At 35.3% G+C, this 23,026-nt stretch overlaps 1 protein-coding gene across 10 annotated transcripts; it reads right to left on the bottom strand.

The window, feature by feature from the left end:
- Positions 1-7,907: 7,907 nt before the first annotated feature.
- LOC146939339 (uncharacterized) lies at positions 7,908-22,561 on the bottom strand. Of its 10 annotated transcripts, none has more exons than XR_015033005.1 (12): positions 22,472-22,561; positions 21,796-21,909; positions 18,339-21,413; positions 17,648-17,990; positions 10,629-11,544; positions 10,118-10,281; positions 9,918-9,998; positions 9,753-9,827; positions 9,432-9,656; positions 9,023-9,122; positions 8,778-8,927; positions 7,908-8,694 (listed from the first exon to the last, which is right to left on the bottom strand). XR_015033005.1 is itself a non-coding variant. In XM_085757413.1 (11 exons), exons 3-11 carry the CDS (start codon positions 17,729-17,731, stop codon positions 8,144-8,146), a joined length of 2,346 nt encoding a protein of 781 aa, XP_085613539.1. In that variant the 5' UTR covers positions 17,732-17,990; positions 18,339-21,413; positions 21,796-21,909; the 3' UTR covers positions 7,908-8,143. The 10 variants fall into 10 exon arrangements, 5 of the variants coding, with proteins under 5 accessions (XP_085613539.1, XP_085613541.1, XP_085613542.1 ...); XR_015033003.1 differs by having other exon boundaries at positions 9,432-9,500; XR_015033004.1 differs by having other exon boundaries at positions 9,432-9,500; positions 9,951-9,998.
- Between the last annotated feature and the right edge of the window lie 465 nt (positions 22,562-23,026).

Genomic DNA, 23,026 nt, shown 5'->3' with positions numbered 1-23,026 from the left:
AACTAAATAAAGCACTCTATGGTTTGATACAAGCACCAAGAGCATGGTACAATCGAATTGATAACTACTTCAAAGGAAACAACTTTACGAAGTTCCCACACGAGCATGCCATGTACGTCAAGATCAAGAATGGAGATATCTTGATTGTTTGCATGTATGTGGATGACATGATCTTCAAGGGAAACAATCCAAATATGTTTGAAGAATTCAAGAAAGCTATGATCAAGGAGTTCGAGATGTCTGATATTGGGCTCATGTCATACTATCTTGGCATAGAGGTAAAGCAGAAAGAAGATGGAATCTTCATTTGCCAACAAAGATATGCAAAGGAGATGCTAAAAAAGTTCAAGATGGATGGCTGTAAACCAATTAGCACACCAATGGAGTGTAGATTGAAGCTAAAAAAGTTTGATGGAGCAGAAAAGGTGGATGCTACCAACTTTAAGAGTTTAGTTGGGAGTTTGAGGTATCTGACATGCACAAGACCTGACATCCTATATGCTACTGGGCTCATCAGTCGACACATGGAGAATCCAACTATTACCCTTCTCAAGGATGCAAAAAGAATTCTTTGATATATTAAAGGTACAACCGACCTTGGCTTATGGTTCTCATCAGATAAGGACTATAAGTTAGTTGGTTGCAGTGACAGTGATTGGACTAGAGATGGAGATGACCGAAAAAGTACTACCGGCTTTGTGTTCTTCATGGGAAACACATCTTTCACTTGGATGTCGAAGGAGCAACCAATTGTCACACTTTTTGTAACAGCCCAGGTGGGTCCCGCACCGCAGTGGGGCCGCCCCACTACCCCGGCACTGTCACTCACAAGCTCAATCACTACCCCCCTTCACTAGTAGTGTTTTTGCCTCCGGTGGGAATCGAACCTAGTACCTGGGGATAAGCACTACTTCAATACATTCCCACTACCAATTGAGCTACTAGCTCAATTGGTAGTGGGAATGTATTGAAGTAGTACTTATCCCCAGGTACTAGGTTCGATTCCCACGGGAGGCAAAAACACTACTAGTGAAGGGGGGTAGTGATTCGGCTTGTGAGTAGCAGTGCCGGGGTAGTGGGGTAGACTTGCCTGCGGGGGGTCCCACCTGGGCTGTTACACTTTTGACATGTGAGGCAGAATATGTAGCAGCTACATCATGTGTTTGTCATGCAGTTTGGCTTAGGAATCTATTGAAGGAATTGGGAATGTCACAGAAGGATCTGACCATGATTTTTGTAGACAACAAGTCATCCATCGCTCTTGCAAAGAATCCAGTTTTCCATGATCGTAGCAAGCATATTGATACTCGCTACCATTACATAAGGGTGTGCATCGAAAGAAAGGGTGTACAAGTTGAATATGTGAAGTCCCAAGATCAAGTAGCTGACATCTTCACCAAGCCACTCAAGCATGAAGACTTTATTAGGTTAAGAGGTTTACTTGGGATGACAAATCAAGTTTAAGGGGGGAGATTTACTTTTCCCACCCTATTGCCTTCTTGTGCGCTCTGTGGTTTTGACCAAAATACCCTTTGTCCGGATTTTATAATCCGGACAGAATTCGGATCATATAATCCAAAATCATTAGCAAATCACCCTGCTTCATGTGACTTGTGAAACTTGGGCTTGGTAAGGGTTAAAGACAATCCGAAAAACTAAGTTCGGATGCAGTAGTTACATTCCGGACTACAAACTCCGCACACCCTGTATTTAAAATGAGCGGGAAAAATAGTCGTTTTTTTCTTCCGGAAAATGTAATCTGGACAGCTAGGTTATATATAGTTTTCCAGAACGCAGCTGAAGCAGACCACCTTTTCACAAACACTCCATACACCTCTAAAAAACACTCCATTTAGGGCGAAAATATGGTTTGGAGCAGCAATCTGGCTATCAAGCAGTGGCAGATCTTAGTATAGACTCATGGGAGCCATGGCATCCCCTGGGTTTTCAATATATATTATATTAGGCTTCTTATAACAATTAATTTTGATTGTCGCAGTGGAAAGGTAGTGTAAAAACCCCCCAGAGGTCGCGAGTTCAACACCCCTTTTCTTTTTACATATTTCTCTTGTATTTTTACATAGCTAATTCAAAAAAAACATGTTTAGGGGGATTCAAACCTGCACCCTCTCACTGCTTTCAAAGCACTTAAACCACTAGGCCAGAAAATGATATTTTTTACTTTTTGAAACCGTTTAATATATATTTCATAGTTTTTTGGCACGCCAACAAAATTTCTCAAGATCCGCCACTGCTATCAAGGGGGGTTAACATCATCATTTTCGTCTGAATGCAAAGGTAATGTGTATATAAACCTTCCCCTAGTCAATTTTTAAGCGATTCACTTTTGATCACGCCGCATGATATATACTGTATGGTTCTAGAAATTACATTCCGGACTGCATTCATGCGTTCCGGATTACGATTTTCGGATCGTATCAGTGCAGAAACTGTGTTCATTTTCTGACTCTGCTTCGCACTGCTTTCAGCCATGGTTGTTCCTGTTGATGCCCCAAATGATGATCCACCTCATAATGAACCTCCTATTGTGTTGCCGCTTCTTTTAATTGAAGATGCGCATGATTTCAAAAATCCTCCACCACCACTACCGAAACTTGAAATTTGTCAAGGCGGAACCTCCTATTCATGCTGTATGGATGGATATTGTCGACTCCGAAACGGAGGAAGCATATATTGAAAATTGGACCCGGTTCAAAGTTGTATGCGTAAAGTTTCCTGAGTTTTTTTATTATGTTGAAAAGACAATTTTGGATCCGGTTAAGGAGAAGTTTGTGAGGTTTTAGGTTGGCAAAAACCTTCATATGGGGATTACTACAACAAACAAAGCTTAATATGCACACGGTCGGTTGAAAAAGTGTATGAGTAGTAGTATGAGTGATTTAAGTACAAACTGGAAATCCGTTCATGACATGCTAGAGTTGCAACATACCGCAATACATACTTCGTTTTAGACGAGCATTATCATGCTTGGACATCGGTTCAAAGGAAAGGTGTTGTGGTCTAGGTTGATCCGAAACATTTCAAGGGAAGCTTTGCATCATCTCGTAGTGGAGTATAAAAACGCACTTGAAATTGATACGGATAAATCAAAATGTGATTGTTTGAGTTTGATCACTTACAGATTACCGTGTGCGTGTATGATTGCTTTGAAGATCAAGAACGACACCACCCTCTGTTTGGAAGAAATTCACACTCACTGGAAGAGGTTAAGGTTCGAGTACGAGGTTGACCCGAAGATACATACAGCAGACATCTCTCTATTGCCAAAATGGGATATTCTTCAGGTATATTTTTAAAAAACTGTGTTACTTTAAGTTCTGCCTAGGATTTCTGTTTAATTTCTTTTACTGGTTCAATCCGGATTATAAAATTCGGACAATATTGTTGCGATCCGGATTATATAATCCGAAAGGTAGCATTTACGCCCCATGCAAGCGCATTTAGTACGCATTTAAGGCTCATGCAAAGGGTGTATCAGAAAGTTCCAGATTTTAGATTCCGTATTTGCATATGCGTTCCAGATTTTGAATTCCGGACCATATCAGTGCACAGACCGGAATGCATATTTCTGCCTATTTTTCAGCAACAACCAAAATGATAGTTTTCTTACACATTGCAGGCTCGGTTCAAGGACGCCGATTACAACATGAAGTTGCATTTGAAGGAACAATTCCGACAATTTGTTTTACCGGAGACCACCTCTATGCGTCCATATATGCATCCTACGCGCTCGACAACCTATTTCACTCTATGTGGTCCACCGCCGCCGCCAAGTATCTCTCTGTTGATGTGTCTAGCATATGTGAATAACAACCATTTTATGCCAGCCGGATGGTAGATTATAATGAGCTAAGTCGGGGGGCGGGTCAAGCGGTGGTAGAAGATGACGAAGAATTGTACATTATTGAAAATCTTGATCCCGATGAGAGGGTTGGTCCTGGTCCTGGTGTGAAGGCTGAAAATGATGATAACTCCATTGATCTTTCGGCGCCATAGATTAGATATATATCATTAGTTTAGTTGAAATGAATATAATGATATAAATTCAACTCTTTTTTGGTATAATGATATATATATATATATATATATATATATATATATATATATATATAATCATTTTTTGATATAATATTTAAGTTAATTGCCTTTTATACATACATATATAATGATTTATTGAAAACCAATGATAAAAACCACAATGACATGCAAATCTGTTTTAGTTCTGTGTACTGGTGAACTCTGGATTATACAATCTGGACATATCCGTATTATAAAATCCGGAATGCTCCGAGGGTAATTTTGGAAAAAATAGGGCGCGCGAAGAAGGGCACCCGCACAGGGTGCGAAAAGTAAATCTCTTAAGGGGGGTGTTGGATAATAAACATGATTTGGTCCATTGGACTAATCAAGTGTTAGGCCCAATTAAAAAATAAATGGTGTAACCCATAGAAAGTTCTAGAGTCATGTAAAACTAGGTTGGTGGAAATACCATTGAGAGAAGTGTGTAGAGAGTTATCCTAGGATGTGTCTAGAACTATCCCTACCAAGGTAATGAAAACCGAACCGGACCGGCCGGTTCAACCGAGAACTGGACATAGGTCCAGTCCGGAATAGCAGGAAAACCGCTTTGTTTAAGAACCGGTAGACGAACCGGAAAACCGGTGAAACTGGACAAAACCGGCGGTTCACGAGGTTTTATGGGTTGGACCGTGTTTTGCTTACTTTCTTCACACAAAATCAAAAACAAGATGAAAACCATTGCCTAAATCTCAGTTCTCTTCTACGTTTCTTTTCACACAGCATAAAGAAACCCTCATTCACAGTATTCACTATTAATTAAAGAAAGATTGCAAGAAGATGAAGATGAAGATAAAATTGATCAATCATTTGGTTCAAGCAGTAGATGCACATATTTAGACGAGAGAAGGTGAAGAACAGTAGAGTAAAAATAGAAAGGAAGCTGTAGCGGCTGTTTGTTTCACTTGACAATAGTTAGCAACAATAATATTAGGGTTACAAAGTATCACATAGATAGAAGTGGGCTTGGGCAGTCATATAATTTCCAACCTTAATCACCATAAAACTTTATTTATTTATTTTATTTTTTATTAATATAGTAACAAAAATGATTTTTTTTTTTGTAGTGAAATTATTTATTTCAATCTTATCTATTTTATATATAATTGAATTATTTTATTAATAACGGTTCGACCCCGGTTCGATCCCGGTTGAACCTTTAAACCTCGAACCCTTGCCTTTACCGGTTTGATGTCTGATTCGGTTCTAATTACCTTGCTCCCTAGGATGTGTCTAGAACTCTCCCTTAAAGACTATAAAAAGGAGAGAGCTTGTCATTTGTAAATCAAGCAAGTAAACTGGAATCAAAGTATCCTCTCTAAGTAATCAAATTGTTCTTCTCTCAAATATTCTCTCCACCTAAATTCCTCACAAAGTTCTCAATATAACCTTCTCCTTTTCCAACAACGCTTCATTGAATTTAACTTGGTTACATGCAACCCTATTCCAAGGACCGCATTATTTTCTTCACTGTCATCATTTCCCCTTTTCCAAGAATATATGCAACCTAATCACATAGTACAACACATAACTTATACTTAGCACCTTGAGTTCTGATTTGAACATTGAGATATCAATCATAACCCATTGGATCCACTCCAGTATAAAATGCACGCAGTTATACACATTAATTGATCTTGCCTATCGATTTGCGATTATCCGACTCATATTACACCTTCAATAAACCATCGATTATTAAATAATCTTTACATTTGTTTTACAATCAGACGGTCAAAATCAATACTTACGTCTTGCAGTTACTGCATAGAATTCAAATTCAACCCCAAATTAAGCAAACAATACATAAAGCATATTAAAGACAACATGTCTAAATCACTTTGCATTATGTTTCAACTATAATGTTTTAGCATCACTTATTCTTCCAACTATCAAAATAACATAGCTCGTCCTCCTCACAAGCTAGTATGTAATAAATAACATACGATATAACAACAGGAAAATTTACAAAATATGCTCAACTTGATTTAAATTCTTATTTGAAATAAGGAAGAAATTAATACTTCCATAACCAAAATAGTATACAACAATCAATAGTAATTTCCAAATAACCTTTCAGTTAGATGCTTTAATTCATTTGAGATGAGAAAAGGAGAAACCATCCAAGCAATAAATAACACTCAAGCATAAAAGCTCCAACAATAATTCAGCAGCAAACAAATACAATAAAGGGTTAAATATGTTTTTGGTCCCTATAAATATACAAACTTTTTGTTTTTGTCCCTCTAAAATTTTCCTTCAACTTTTAGTCCCTATAAAATTTTCAATCACTACTTTTGGTCCCTATTTTGAAGTTAATTTAGTATTTTTTAATGAAATTATGCAGTTTAGTCCCTATAAAATTTTCAATCACTACTTTTGGTCCCTATTTTGAAGTTAATTTTAGTATTTTTTAATGAAATTATGCAGAAATGTATAGAATATTGTAAAAATATTAATGTGCAATAACTAGTGTGGCTCGGAGAAAATTAAGGTGGTTTCATGGCATTGGAGCATGAATAGATTGAATATAGCGTCGTGTTTGATCTATGAGTGGTGTTGGAACCCTCGCGATTGCTTGGTTAGATAAGAGACTGTGAAAGCCGGGCTGTGCACGTGTTTTGGCATCTCTGTTTCTGTCAATTGTGGGTGTTTAATTGCTGCTGTTCCTGTTTTTTCTGTTATGTGTTTGGGACTGTTTTTGGTTGTTTGCTGGTGCTGTTGCCATCTTTTGGCCCCTCAGTACTTTAAACTTTTCCCACTTCTCTTTGTAGGATGATTGTTTAAGAATATTTTGATGTTAAAAAAAAAAGAAGAGATATTTAATTCATTTGAGATGAGAAAAGGAGAAACTATCCAAGCAATAAATAACACTCAGGGATAAGAGCTCCAACAATAATTTAGAAGCGAACAAATACAATAAAATACGATCACTTAAAGCAGCGCAGTTTCTAAAATTCGTACCTCTAGTTGAATGATACTCTTTGAAACATCTTCAAAAGAAACCGATTAATACTTAAAATCCTCACCTATAGAGTCAAAATGTGTTATGACTCTAACAATTTTCGAAATTCATCTTGAGAGACTTGGAAATCAAGAAACAAAGCGCACTTTTTGACACCATCCAATCAAAACCTTATTAAAAGAAAATTTGCGTACATCTTATAATAATCAACAAATTTATGCACCTAAGTCTAACACGTCAAGCATACTGAGTGTGAAGGAATTTCAATAGCTCAGCTAGGCAGTTGTAGCTATAGTCCTTGTATCTATTAACACAGAAATCAGTCGACAAAGACGCCTAATTGAATTGAAAAATATAAGATTTAAGGTGTTCATGGAACAAACAGTCATGTATATGTAGACGCCAAGAGATTTAATTCCCAGAGTCACCTTTTTTTGTTCCTTAAATGAACAACAAATGCAAATTCTATAATTACCATCTTTCAAGCTCTTGCCATCAACAATCAGCTATAAATAAAAATTTAGACTAAATCATGTATATATATATGATTGTTCTTCTTTATATCAAGTCTCAACTTCTTTCTGAAATGGTTTTATTATCATTCACATTTGCGAAGAAATTAAACCAAATATAGATTCCTAGAGGCTCTGTTCATCCATCATATGTAACCAGCATATCTCATATCTTAGTCTATTGAATGTTGAATATCCTGCAAACTAAACATCTTCAGGTAGTGCAATACCTTGAAAAATATGTTGAATACCAAATTCGCCAAAAAACATGAGCAGTGACAGGTGTGATGTGGTGTTTGGGTGCTTGATTTATCGCAGAATACCATATAATATAATTTCCCAATCATATTGTATGGATTATACAGTAAAATAACTTCATTAATGTAACATACATACAACAATCAATAATAGTTTTCAATACACAAACATAATAAGACGTTTTAGTTCTTTTCGGATGAGAAACGACGAAACTTGACACCCAAGGGATAAAAAATATTGAAGGACAAAGGTTCCCACAATGAAAAGCATAACAAAGCAGCAATGATGGAATAGAAGTACTAGAAAGTATAGTCTAATAGCCAATAGGGGTACTTAAAACCGCCTCTTGTTGAATTATATTCTTCAAAACAGCTTTAGAGGATGTCAATTGATGCTTAAGATCCTCCACATGTTGACTTAAAATCTCTATCTTCAAATGCAACACTTCAACTTCCTTGGTAACCTGTTGTTTGAAATCCAATAATTTTTGCATGGCATCTTGAGATATTTGTATATCAGGAAACATAGCCCGCCTTTCGATACTATCCAACCAATCCTTATCAAAACCAAAGTTGCGCGCATCTAGTAGTAGCTCCGCAAATTCAGAGTGGCATGATCCTAATACATCCAAGACACTATGAGTTTCAAGGAATTTCAATAGCTCAGCCAGTAAGTTGTAGGCACATCCCTTGTATCTATTACGCAGTGAATTGTCTTTTAAATGAACAGAAGGATTTTTGACAAGGAAACCAGTCAACAGAGATAAGTTCTCATGATCCAAATGATTCTTGGAGACTAGTTGCTCAAGCTCACTCTTGACAAACAAAGAAGAACTTAAATCTTCTACATTTTGAGAAGGGTCGCCTGAATGTAAAGGAAAGAATAATTAATCCTTTTTGAGCACAAAATAAAGTTTTTAAGATAAAATGAAGGGTGAAAATATATACCTTTGGATAGCATTGAAGGAGTTTGAAATTCTTGAGGCGAAGAAATGATAGGAGAGGGCTTAGATTCTGGAACTTTAAATTCAACATCCTTAGATAGTTGTTCCTCAACAATTGAGGCTACTTTTATGACAGAATCATCATTTAGAGAAACTGAACAAAAGGTGTGAGAGAAGAGAGTTAAGCTTCAAAAAGAAAAGGGTGATGAGATAACACTAGAAAATAAAATTGATCCGAAGAGTCTTCACCTTGATCATCTTTAAGATTAATATCAACATCCTGAGTGGTAAGAGTATTTGCTATGGCAATGGGAGGAGATCGTATGGCTATTTGGCCGTCACCACATTCCTACACAAATTCAAATAAACAAATGATATCATCATGAAGTCTTGATAAAATTTTAAATGATGTTTTTTTTTTTTTGTACCCTTACAAAAACCAAAAGCATGCATTAAAAGAATGTAAGTTTTGGTAAATGAATTAAGGATAAAATGGTCTAAAGCTGTAGAGTCCAAATTTTTTCTTTTTGATATATCAAAATTAGTTTAAAGCTTGTTGCTTACAAATCCAATTCCATGAAAATTGAATAATAATAATAATAATAATAATAAAAAGACCAAGTTAATATGAAGGCTTTGCTAAATAAAATAAACTCACTTGTGATGATGCTGTTGTTCTCTTGGCATTAGCTGATGTAGTTCCTTCTTCAACCCTTATTTCACTAACCTGCTTAAAATTAAAAAGATGTTTAAGATTGTTGTATAATTCAATTCCTACTTGTATAGGTGGCTCATTCTTTGTTACTGAAATGGTGGACAATGTTTTTGCTACATTTTTTTTCTTTGTATAGGTGCTACATTCTTTGTTACCCATGGGCTCCAGCTAATTGTGCATCATGAAAATGTAAATTAGTTGGTTACATACAGAATATTTGAGCTTTATATTCTTAATACGGGGGTACAATATTACATGATTTACCTGAGAAGGTTTGACGGCAGTATCAGTTTCTCCAAGTGAACGTTGTTGGTCCATTGATTGTTCATTCATCAACTCCTGTAACAAGAACATAAGCATTAATGATCTTCAGCTATTAATTGCATCAATTAAATATCTAACTCAATTCAAACATGGCCTAGAAATCACTTTTAAGTTTGTTGGTATTTCTAAATCAGGAACATTTTCAATAAGTTCATTCTCCGTCTCTGGTGTTTCTTTCATTTTTATCTGCACAAAAGAATAGCATGCTTGATTCAAATATATTGTCATGGTGATTGGATTCAGAAGTGGTAAGCACAGGATTTCTGGACTTCAATCCTAACCTCAAAATATTTATTAGTATTTACCTGTGGAGAAGTCAACTTGTGTTCCAATGCTGTTTGAACTTCAATCCCAACCGCAAAATCTTTCGTGGTTTGTGGACTAGGATTTTCATTATCACTATCGTGGCCTTTGGTCTCTCTTTGTAATTGTTTAAACAGAGTCTTCCAATAGTTAAACAATTCACGATCTACAGCAAAGCATAATAGAGATTAACATCCTTATATAGTAATTCAAGCATAATAAAATAAAAACTTCCGCTTTCAATTGTATATCATCATTTTTAAGTTTAAACATGCACAATATTGTTTATCTATCTACATAATAATTAAATTTTACATAAAATTAAAGCTTCTATTCGATAGGTCACTACACGATCCCTTACGTTTTAGAAATACTTATGCATGCATACATGATATCGCTACTTTTGAAGATTCAATTGTTTTTATCCTTTAACAATACAAATGCATGATATGTAATTATTTACGGCCAACATGCAATAGTTTTTAAAATACTAATGCATGATAGAGTCTGTACCGTAGCCAAAATCTGAAATAGACCAGTCATTTTCGAAGTCTGGTGTTGATGCTGAAGCCAGAGATAGTTTTTGACACTTCTGAATGATACAATATTTTACAGCTTGAAATTGAATTCCCTCGGCATGACCGAGGCTTGGTAGATTTTTAAATATTACAACTTTCAGATTTGGAATCTCCACTTTGTGATCATCACCTTCACTTACAAATATTTCCTCTAGCTCCTCTGCTTCTTCTATGGTCAGAACCTTTAGCTCAGGAAGCTCTTTACATATGGAGATTGGAAACACATGTTTCAACTGCTTGCACCTTACTACAGCAACTTTTTCTAGCTTTGGAAAGCATGTCTTTGTTGTAGACATAAAATTTGAGAATTTTTTATTCTCCAAATCATCTTCAATAATATGCCTCAACTCATTGCATTCTTCAATTCTCAGATAATATAGCTCAAGAAGGTCTTTACATATGGAAATTGGAAAGACATCTTTCAACTTGTTGCACTTTACTACAACAAGAGATCGTAGCTTTGGGAAGCATGTCTTTGTTGTAGACATAAAATTTGAGGATTTTTTGTTCTCCAAATCATCTTCAATAATATGCTTCAACTCATTGCACTCTTCAATTCTCATATAATACAACTGTGGTAGACACCTTATTATAGAAGTGGAGAAAACAATTTTCAATTTTTCACATCCCTTGATTCTCAACCATCCAAGGTTTTGGAGGGAAAACGAATTTTTGGGACCCACAAAAAGGCATGTCATCATAGGCAAAACATCCAAATCAATGTCTTCCAAAGCTAAGTTCATTTGCTGTTCATTTATTTCATTCAGACAAATGATACTTTCTACTTTGGAGTTATTCTTTACCACAAGTCTCTCCAAAGTGAGAAAATGATCCACATTCCCAGTCAATTCCTGCAATAAATGGTTGGGAAATAAACACATGCATAAAATAAGAATAACAAAGTACTGTAAGTACAATAGAGATGATAAAAGGCTATGGATTAAATTATTACATTATAATGTAACCAAAAGAAAGTACTACATTATTTAATTTAATTAATATTGTTATTTAATTTTCAATACTCCAACCCTTTTGTTTTTCAATCTGCTATCCTTCCTCCATTGAATCAACCCCCACATTCACATTTTCGTATAAGATGTAGACTAGGACGAAGGGCTACATAACAATTGGTATCATTGGTTACCCCCAAAAGAAAAAAATCTTGAATAATTAACATAGTTTTTATATGTAGCTAGCCCATTAATATATTATTTGACTACGCCAAACAATTTTGTTTGATTCAAAGAGAGATGACATTAAAAAAAATATTGATAATCTATTTAGTTTAGTGTCAATTATGAATAAATTTGAATTCTTAAAACTTCATAGAGCTCAACTTTTATAGATAACTATTGTTAGCTTTTATTTTCTTCCTTATCGTTTCATTGAAGTATAGTAAGTTTAAAATTTACTATATAAACACATTAGTGGTTGTACATCATTCAATTCCTGTAATATAATACTTAGTTTTTTCCCTAAAAAAAAAAATACTTAGTTTTCACACCTAAAAATTATTCATATATAGAAGACTTCTATTACACAGTGATGATATCACTTAGTTTCTCTATTGCTTGCTGCGCAAGTTATTGTAGCTAGGGTTTATATTCTACTGCATGTCCATAATAGCTTACCATAGCCTTAGCTTCTTGTATATATATCAGTTGTAAACACTTCATTCAATAATAACAATTCATTTTCTCTTCATTTTACTCGTTTCCTAATATGGTATCACGCGCCTTCTCTTCACAAGAGAAAGGTTGTTACGATCCATAACGGTTTTGTAACCGTTTTTCTCCGCTGCTTCTTCTTCTCCGATCACCATTGTTGATCGTTTCTTTCTTGTTTTCCGGTGTTGATTCTTGTTTATCCACCGTGATTCTTGTTGCTTGTGGTTGTTTCAACCTTGTTGCGCCTTTGTTTTTCGCAAATTCGCATTTTTCTTGCTTTGCTTCATCTTCTTCATTGAAGCTTTTCATACTCTGTTTTTCTGCAAACTTGATTTCTTCTCTGAATCTTCTATGGCGCCTCGTAATTCATCACCTGATACTGAATCAGTTTACTTTGTTCATCCTAGTGAGAATCCTAATTCTCTTTCTATTACTCCTAAGCTCACTGGTTCCAACTACATCGCATGGAGTCGCACCGTTGAGCGTTCTTTGGGCACGAAGAACAAACTAGGATTCATCAATGGTTCCATACCTATGCCTGATGAAGATGACTTGAACCGTTCAGCTTGGGAACGTTGCAATCATCTAGTTCAATCTTGGCTTATCAATTCAGTGTCAGAATCTATTGCACCAACTATTGTGTTTTGTGACACTGCTCTTGAGGTTTGGCTTGATTTGAAAGAAAGATTTTCCAAAATTGATCGTATTCGTATTGCAAATTTACGTTCCTCTATTAACAACTTGAAGCAAGGATCTAAGAGTGTTTTAGAGTATTTCACTGAAATGAAATCTCTTTGGGAAGAATTATCTTCACACAGACCAATTCCCAATTGTGTTTGTGTTCATCCTTGTCGTTGTATTGCTTCAAGAACTGCTAAATTTCATAGGAATGAAGATCAAATAATGCAATTTCTGACTGGTTTAAATGATCAATTCTCTGTTGTAAGAACTCAAGTTCTTCTTCTTGATCCTCTTCCTTCTTTGAACAAAGTTTATTCTTTGGTTGTTCAAGAAGAGAGTAATCATGCTTCTCTCACTTCATTAAGTGTTACTGAAGATTCCTCTGTTCAGATCAATGCTTCTGATTCAAGGAAACCCCAAGGTCGTGGCAGGGGTTCCTATGGTAACAAACCATCCAGATTTTGCACCTTTTGCAACCGTACAAATCACACTGTGGATTTTTGTTACATGAAGCATGGATACCCCAATGTTAACAAATCTATGCCTCGTGCTAATGCTGCTTGTCAAGAAGATACAGAAACTGGTGCCACATCTTCTTCTGGTTCAGGTGCTTCTGCAAGTTCTCCTTCTGCTGGTTTTTCTCAAGAACAACTTGCTCAACTTGTATCCATGTTACAACAATCAAATTTAGTGGTTTCAGCAACTCCTCCTTCACAAGCTACTTCAAATCATATCACTTCTACCAGCATTGCAACACCTGATACTTCTGCAGGTATATCTGCTTCTGTTTCTTCTTTTACAAGTAAACCTTCTTTTTGGCTTATTGATTCAGGTGCTAATGAGCACATTTGTTGTGATCTTTCATACTTTAGTTCCTTTTATAGAATTAAGCCTATGCATGTTTCTTTACCTAATGGTAACTTGGTTTTAGCTCATCATGCTGGCACAGTTTCATTCAATTCCAAATTCACTCTTTCTCATGTTCTTTATTCACCCCATTTTAAACTCAATCTCATTTCTGTAGCCAAAGTTTGTGAATCCATGACTTGTTTCTTTCAATTTTATCTTGATAAATGTATCATACAGGACCACCAGTCTTTGAGGATGATTGGTTTGGCTAAACAAGAGGATGGCTTATACAAGTTTTATCCTTCAAGTCAACCTTCACATATGCAGTTTCCTTCTGTTTCTAGTATTTCTTGTAATAATGTTTCTCTTTCAAATTGTAATAAACATGATCATTTTGTTCCTAATGATGCCTTGTGGCACTTTAGACTTGGTCATTTGTCTCATCAGAGACTCCATAAAATGTCTCTTTTGTATCCTGATATTACTTCTAATAATAAAGATACTTGTGATCTTTGTCATTTTGCCAGGCACAAGCATTTACCTTTTAATTCAAGTTCTTCATATGCTTCTGCCAATTTTGAGCTTATACATTTAGATATATGGGGTCCTTTATCTGTTGCTTCTGTACATGGTCATAGATACTTTCTTACTATTTTGGATGACCATAGCAGATTCCTTTGGATTATTCTCCTTAAAACCAAATCTGAAGTGTCTCAACATGTTCAAAACTTTATTCTTATGATTAAAAACCATTTTCATACAACTCCTAAATTTATAAGATCTGATAATGGTCCTGAATTTCATTTACCCATCTTTTATGCATCTCATGGTATTATTCATCAAAAATCTTGTGTTGAAACCCCACAACAAAATGGTAGGGTTGAGAGGAAACATCAACATATCCTCAATGTTGGTAGGGCTTTATTGTACCAATCAAAATTACCTCCTTCTTTTTGGTCATATGCTATTCATCATGCTGTTTTCCTTATCAATAGAGTCCCTACACCTATATTGCAAAATCACTCTCCCTATTTTACACTTCATAATAAACTACCTGACATTTCTTTGTTTAAGGTTTTTGGTTGCCTATGTTATGCTTCCACTCTTCATTCTCACAGAACCAAATTACAACCTAGAGCTAGAAAGTCTCTTTTCTTGGGATACAAGACAGGTTATAAGGGTTTTACTCTTTATGATCTGCATACTAGAGAAATATTTGTCTCTAGACATGTTACTTTCCATGAAAATCATCTTCCTTATCATCATTCACCTTCTTCAACTTCACCTGACTGGGAGTATTTCTCTCATCAGTCCCTTTCACCTCATGTTGACACTTCTCCTTCCCAGCCTCCTATTATTGATGATATAGTGTCTTCACCTATTGTCTCCCCTCCTACTCCTATTACTTCACCTGTTGCCCCTTTTGTTCCCAGACATTCCTCTAGAAACATTACCACTCCTTCTTATCTGCAAGATTATGTTTGCAGTCACATTCATGCATCTACATATCCCATTTCCAATTATGTTTCTCATCATTCATTATCTAATGCTCATTCTTCTTTTGTGTTGTCCCTTCATTCACAACCTGAGCCAAAATCATATGCTGAAGCTAGTAAACATGATTGTTGGAAGCATGCTATGCAAGTTGAACTTCATGCTCTTGAGAAAACTGGCACCTGGAAGCTTGTGGATTTACCACCCAATGTCAAGCCTATTGGTTGCAGATGGGTCTATAAAATCAAGTTTCATGCTGATGGCTCTATTGAGAGATACAAGGCTAGACTTGTGGCCAAAGGTTATAATCAAATTGAAGGCTTGGACTACTTTGACACCTATTCTCCAGTTGCTAAGCTTACAACTGTCAGACTTGTAATTGCTTTGTCTTCAATCCATAATTGGCATCTTCACCAACTTGATGTTAATAATGCCTTTCTTCATGGAGAACTACAAGAAGATGTGTACATGATAGTTCCTCCTGGCATTAAAACTGACAAACCAAATCAAGTCTGCAAACTGCAAAAGTCTTTATATGGTTTGAAACAAGCTAGTAGAAAGTGGTATGAAAGATTAACTTCTACTCTCTTGTCTCATGACTACCTGCAGGCTGCCTCTGACCATTCCTTGTTTGTGAAGAAAACATCATCATCTTTCACCATTCTTCTGGTTTATGTTGATGATATCCTCCTTGCAGGCACTTCTCTTCAGGAATTTACTCACATCAAATGTGTTCTGGATTCATTGTTTAAAATCAAGGATTTAGGTCAGTTGAAATACTTCTTGGGTATTGAGGTTGCACATTCCAAATCAGGAATTTCTTTGTGCCAGAGAAAGTATTGTTTGGATTTGCTGGATGATTCAGGCACTATAGGTTCCAAACCTGTTTCTACTCCTTCTGATTCTTCTATCAAACTTCATCATGATTCTGGTCCATTATATGATGATGTTCCTGCCTATAGAAGATTGGTTGGTAGACTGCTTTATCTCAATACTACAAGACCTGACATCACATTTATTACACAGCAATTGAGTCAGTTCCTCTCTAAACCTACTCAAGCTCATTATCATGCAGCTTTAAGAGTTTTGAAATATCTCAAAGGGTGTCCTGGCAATGGCTTGTTCTTTCCCAGAAATACTTCCCTTACATTGCAAGGTTTCTCAGATGCAGATTGGGCTGGCTGCCTTGACACTAGAAAATCCATTTCTGGTCAATGTTTTTTCTTAGGAAGCTCTTTAATATCATGGAGGACAAAGAAACAGATCACAGTATCCAGATCTTCTTCTGAGGCTGAATATAGAGCTCTTGCATCTGCCACATGTGAGCTTCAATGGCTTCTTTACCTTCTCAGGGATCTGCATATCTCTTGTTCCAAGCTTCCTGTACTTTATTGTGACAATCAGAGTGCCATTCATATTGCCTCTAACCCTGTGTTTCATGAAAGAACCAAACACTTAGAGATTGATTGTCACTTGATCAGAGAGAAGTTGAATTCTGGCATCCTCAAGCTACTTCCAGTTTCTTCCCAAGATCAAGTAGCTGATTTCTTCACCAAAGCTTTACTTCCCAAGACTTTTCATGTTTTGTTATCCAAGTTGGGCTTGATAAACATTTATCAACCTCCAACTTGTGGGGGGATATTACACAGTGATGATATCACTTAGTTTCTCTATTGCTTGCTGCGCAAGTTATTGTAGCTAGGGTTTATATTCTACTGCATGTCCATAATAGCTTACCATAGCCTTAGCTTCTTGTATATATATCAGTTGTAAACACTTCATTCAATAATAACAATTCATTTTCTCTTCATTTTACTCGTTTCCTAATAACTTCTTTCACTCTATTCCTCACACCATCTTCCGTCCAACATCAGAGGAATATGAACCTCTTCATATTTTATCGGTATAAATGTCATTGTTTACTAAATATGGTAAGCCACCTTTGAACCAAATTTAAGAGGTTCATATTAGAGACACCCTAAAAAATATGTACTTGTTTAAAAAAATTAAACATGTTTTTGCTAACATAAAATTATTGTTTTGTTTTTTGTCCCCATCATTAAAAAACCGCATTTTTCAATTCTTACAAAATTATCCTACAAACAGTTTATGATGAAACCAAACATTTTTAATCATCTTTTGAATTTTAATTTTTTTAATGTTTTTAACATGAAAAAAAGTAACAAAATTTTAAAAATATATGATGACTTAAAATCATCAAGTTTAGATTCACAAATAACAAAGATATACAAAATAGGGATACCTTGATGATTTTACCGTCCCCGCAGTTATTGAGTTCAAGTGTTTTCAAAGGTGGAAATGTTGTGTGATATTGTTTGGGACACATGCTGACTAAACTTGGCAGATTGAGAAGAACGAAGGTCTCCAATGCTGGAAGATGAAGAGGAATCTCAGTGTGGTTTTGATCATCATCATTGAAGTGTCCAATTATGTATTCCAATTTCTCACAATCTTCAACTTTGACATTTCTTAAATTTGGGAAGACAGTGCCCCAGTTATTGCCAACAGTGTTAAGGCAAGATATATGATGGTATTGAAAGACATTGAGCACGTTCCCATATGTTAAGGCAATATGAATTTGATTTCTGCAATCATGTCATCCAATCCAAATAAAAATAGAAGTTAAACAATCTCTTATTTCTACCCAAATAAAAAATGTACATTAATAGTAATCTTCAAGCATAGAATGTCTAGTAAAATGAATTTAAAAATATTTTTTTTTCAAATAATAAATTGTATCAATAGCATAACAATAAAAGTTTAAATAGTAAAAAAAAATTAGTTGTTTACAACCCCAAAAAAAATCCTATGCACATATAATACTATATTATTAATAAATAAGAGAAAGTCACAATTTTCACTCACAATAGAATAATGTATTAAAAAATTACAATAAATAACATCACAGAAGAAATAGAAGGTAAGAGGGTTACCATTAAATTGTCCTGCGGTTGATCCTTAGAAACCAATGTGGTTTTAGTCCTTGTGGTACTCCTCAATCTGTGCCCATATTTTTTACCACAACAATATATATTGCATTTGATTGGTTCTGATTGTTCTTGTGGCTCGGAAGCATCTCCAGAAATGGAAGATAGCTTCTGAATGGACAAAGACATTGTAGGATTACATTCTGGGAAAATGTCGATGAAATTCGGTATGCCACCAAGCTCCATTTTTTTGAGGGAACCAAGCTGGACATCTTGGCCAAATATGTATTTCAGCTTATCACAACTTTCAACTGTGATGGATTCTAGTGCTGGAAGATCATGAGCATAGAGAAACGGAAGTACAAATTCAAGTTCCGGACACTTCTTAATACTAAGAACTTCCAGTTTCTGAAATATTGAGCCTTGACTTGTGCTGTTATTATCATCAACTATTTCACCTCTCGATTCCTCCCCTTTTCTTTCATCTATTATGTATTCAAGACATCCACAGTCATTTATTTCCAATCTCTCCAACGACACTAGGCTAACATCAGTTGACTGTTGAAACAGAGATATCAACATCGGGCATCCTTTCAATGACACACTCTTTAGATTGAATAGGTTTAGTTTGCACTTAAATAAGTTTTTCAAATGTTTACAATCCTTGATGGACACCTTCTCTAAACAGTTCAGAGAGTCAAAGGAAAGAGGACCATTGAACAATTCTTCCAAATTATCCATTCCTTTCAGCTTTAGTACAACCAACTTGGAGAAGACTTTTGACACTTGAGATTCAGTGTGCTTAGTGTCAATGAGGCACTGTAATTGTGAAATGGATCTCAAACGAAGCTCAACTATATCATTCATACCTTGATCCATGGGAACAATCTCAGGTATGATGTTTTTCCATTCCCCCTCGATTCTTCTTAGTCTAAGAACCTCTGCTTCTTGCATACAATACTTGAGTGTTGTTTCAGATAGGAAAACTCCATATCTGTCTTTAACAGACACACGCTTTGATGATGATCCGTCCACTGAACTCCAATATTCATCAATATTAAACCTTCGTAATTTAGGGAAAGTTATTTCTTTGCAAAAATCATTAAAGCTACCTGTGAAATACAACTCTTCAAGTGATGAGCATCCTTCAATCACTTCAAAAGGATTATTCCTTTCAATTCTACAACATTTCAATTTCAACAATCGAAATTTCTCTAGTTTTGTGATTCCATGAGGCAATTCATCAATTTTACAGAATTCCAAATCAAGAGTCTCAAGGCTTTGCAGGTTTCCCAAAATAGAGATGTCACCCAAATTGACACATGTAAAGAGAAGAGATCGAATATTCTTCAATGACTGAATTGACTGAGGTAATGATAGAGCTAGTTCAGGATAATGATCATAGATTACATGAAAAACTCGAAGGCCCGTAATATTTTCAAAAAATGAGTTCGGGACTTCGATTTTCAAATCGTGACAATCTTCATCCTTATGCACAGTGACAAGTAGAATCTCAAGCTTGGAACCATCAAGCTTAAAGGAAAACACATCCTTAAGCTTGCATTCACATAACAAATATTTAATATTTTCCTCCCTTTCAACCATTGCCTTTTGATTTTTATCATACAACTCCACTGTTTGAATCTCTTTGTTCGCTATCCATTGGGCTGCATCACGAACCAAGTCATGCATTTTCACCATGCTTTGATCCACTTCCAACAATAAACAAGAATCTATGAGTTTATTTCTGGATCTAACAAATTGATTTCGAGCATTTTCGTAGTTGCCACAATCTTCCTCAAAAATACCTGCTCCTATGCAAATTCTGGTTAGCATTTCAGTATAAATTTTTTCATCTTCTCGAAATACAGAACACATGAGGAATAGTCTCTTGGCATTTTCATTCTTCAAATTATCGTAGCTCACTTGAAAGCATTTATAAATTGTAAGGAGTTCAGTATCAACACCGTGCAAGGACATATGTTTCTGCAAGGAATTTAAAACCAAATCCCACTCTTCCCGACGCTGTTCGCCCTTCAAACTACTGGCTATAGCAGCAATTGCAATCGGTAACTCTTTGCATTCATTTGCAATTTTAAGGCCCTTTTCGAGAAATTTTTTAGCTGAAGTTTTGCTTAGACCAGCATGCATTTGGAACATGATCCAAGCGTCTTCTTTAGATAAGAGATTCAGTTGGACTATCTTATTGCATCCTAATCTTCTGCACACCCACAAATTGCGCGTGGTTACAAGAATTCTACAGCCTTTGTGATTGTCACAGTATGGAATCCCTATTTCATTAAAATCGATATCTCCCCACACATCATCCAATATTAGAAGAATCTTCTCACCATTGGTTAATCTGCTCCATAGTTTTTTAGGTCGGTCTGATTCACTACAGTCATCAAATTTCAATCCCAAGGGTCCAGCAATATCATCTTGAATCTTTTTGATATCAGGAGAAAATGACGCTGTCGTGTCAATGATTTGAGTAAATTGTTTGGACTGCTTAAGTTCCTTACCAACTTCTTTGGCCAATGTAGTTTTACCGGTACCCCCCATCCCTTGCAATCCAGTGATATAGTTGCTGTCATCTGTCAATGCTTCCAAAAGCTCTATGCGTTTTGACTCTCTACTTTTAAAAGGAATGTAGTATTGAGAAGAATAACGTTCAACGCCTGGAGGACGAGCAGGGAGTCCAATTGAAAGTTGCTTTCCAGTTTCAATTAATCTTTTAATTTGCTCCTTCTTATTTGTCAGTTCCTTTCCCCTTCTATATCGCCATAAGCAATGAGAACAAAATCCAAAAAAACATTTTTCTTTTGTACTTGTGTCTTCTTGAATGATTTTATCAGCTTCTTCTTCCCAACAAAGAGCATTAGCTTGAACATCTTCTCCTCTACTGGTTGCCACATCAACACGTTGCTTAACAGTTGTCCTTTCTATTTCCAATCTAGCTCTTTCTTCTTCAAAATCCTTAGCAATGCACGTGAAACAACATATATAACTTGATTCTGCTATCGCCCCATTTATTAATTTCTCCACATATGGCTTCACCAAATCAGTCAGGAAACTCGCCATCTAAATAAATTTCAATAGATCAAAGTTAGGCATCTATCATCTATGTATAATATTGTGTATTTGGAAAATAACATGGTTGATATCGAATCTCGTTCTCTGAGTATATCATTCATGCTCTTTTTTCTGTAGTAATATTTTCCTCATTCCGATTCTGTTTATTTCAAAAATTGAAGTTGACGACCCACTTTTCAAACAAGAATTCCATCCAATATTTATGTTCAAGATCCTTTTATGAAATTTCTAATTACCAAATTTATCTTTGAAAATGATATGCAAGTTAATCATATAGAAAATTGTAGCACAAACCGAAAATGGAAATCATATACAAATAGAAAATCTGAGAAAGTAACAAAAGAAAAATAACCATGAGATTGTTTTCTACCTGAATGGTGTTACTGGTTTAAGCACATCCTTTTGAACAATCTATTCCTTTGTCGGCAGCAGGCAGCAGCTAGAATCTAGAGAATTAGGAGTAATATTCACTGCAATTCATGTTCTGCAGCAAACAAAAGCTGGAGATGCAATTACATTTATGGATTCAATCTATGCATTTGCCATCCTTTAAACTGTTAATGTATATAGTATCCTGCAACTAATAAGGTAATCTTTTTCAGATAGGACCTCGTAGAGTTGCAACTTACTAAGTAATCCTTTCATATCATTTATGTTATATCGGACTAAAATTGTAAGGTTCTCTTGTCAGTGTTTCATGGTGGATCTGAAACTCTGTTATTTAATCAATGTAGTAGTACACTAATACTTCACAAAACTTTGGAAACTTTTGTAAAATATTGAAGTTTTTGTAACTTAAGTCAGGTATCAATCCACATGGTTAAATTGACTGCTTATAACATTTTTGAGGATTTTAATTTGGAAGAAGGCTTCAAGTTTGAAAAGCAAAATTAATATTGCTGGAGCAAAAAAAATCATACAAAAACATAAAACTCAAGTTGATTTATCAACCCTTAATATCCAATTTTCAAACTTTGGTACCATTAAACAATGAACTAAATATCCACTGATTATGATTAAAATAAAACCATATGATTGTTATTTACCTTATTGACAGCACTTTCAGTGGATAATCAAGTTTAATGAACAGTCTTCCTGATCTTTCTCCAGTTTACAGAATAAGGCAGTGCTGACTGCATTTCAAGTTCTCATTAGTTTAAAGTAAAGTTTATGGTCCAAAAGAAAAAGAACGGACAGTATTTAATTATTAGTATAAAGTAAAGTTTCCATTATCTAGAACCTTTACTGCTAATATAAAGTAAAGTTTCCATTATTTATAATCATCCTTGTTGATATAAAGCTTCAATAATTGATCTCACTTTCACATTTGTAATAATCCATTCATTTCCAGTATAAAGAAAACCAACCAACGGTCATGATTTGGTTTGAAGAACATTGTTACTAAATTGTGGTGGGGCAAGAAAATATTTGGTTGGTGGCCCATGCCTTTATAGAATTATTAACAGATTACAAAATGATGCAATAATTGAAAAATGAAATATTGAGCTTTAAAATGTTAGGCTTAATTAATGATTTGGTCCCTTAAGTTATTTGTTGGTTACATTTTGGTCCCATAAGTTATTAACGTTACAATTTGGTCC

The sequence above is a fragment of the Medicago sativa genome, chromosome 3, assembly GCF_051527215.1.
Source record: "Medicago sativa cultivar Bolivia chromosome 3, Bolivia_mono, whole genome shotgun sequence".
Lineage (NCBI taxonomy): Eukaryota > Viridiplantae > Streptophyta > Magnoliopsida > Fabales > Fabaceae > Medicago > Medicago sativa.
The sequence above is the reverse complement of the archived record's forward strand: the minus strand, read 5'-3'. Positions and strand labels throughout refer to the sequence as shown.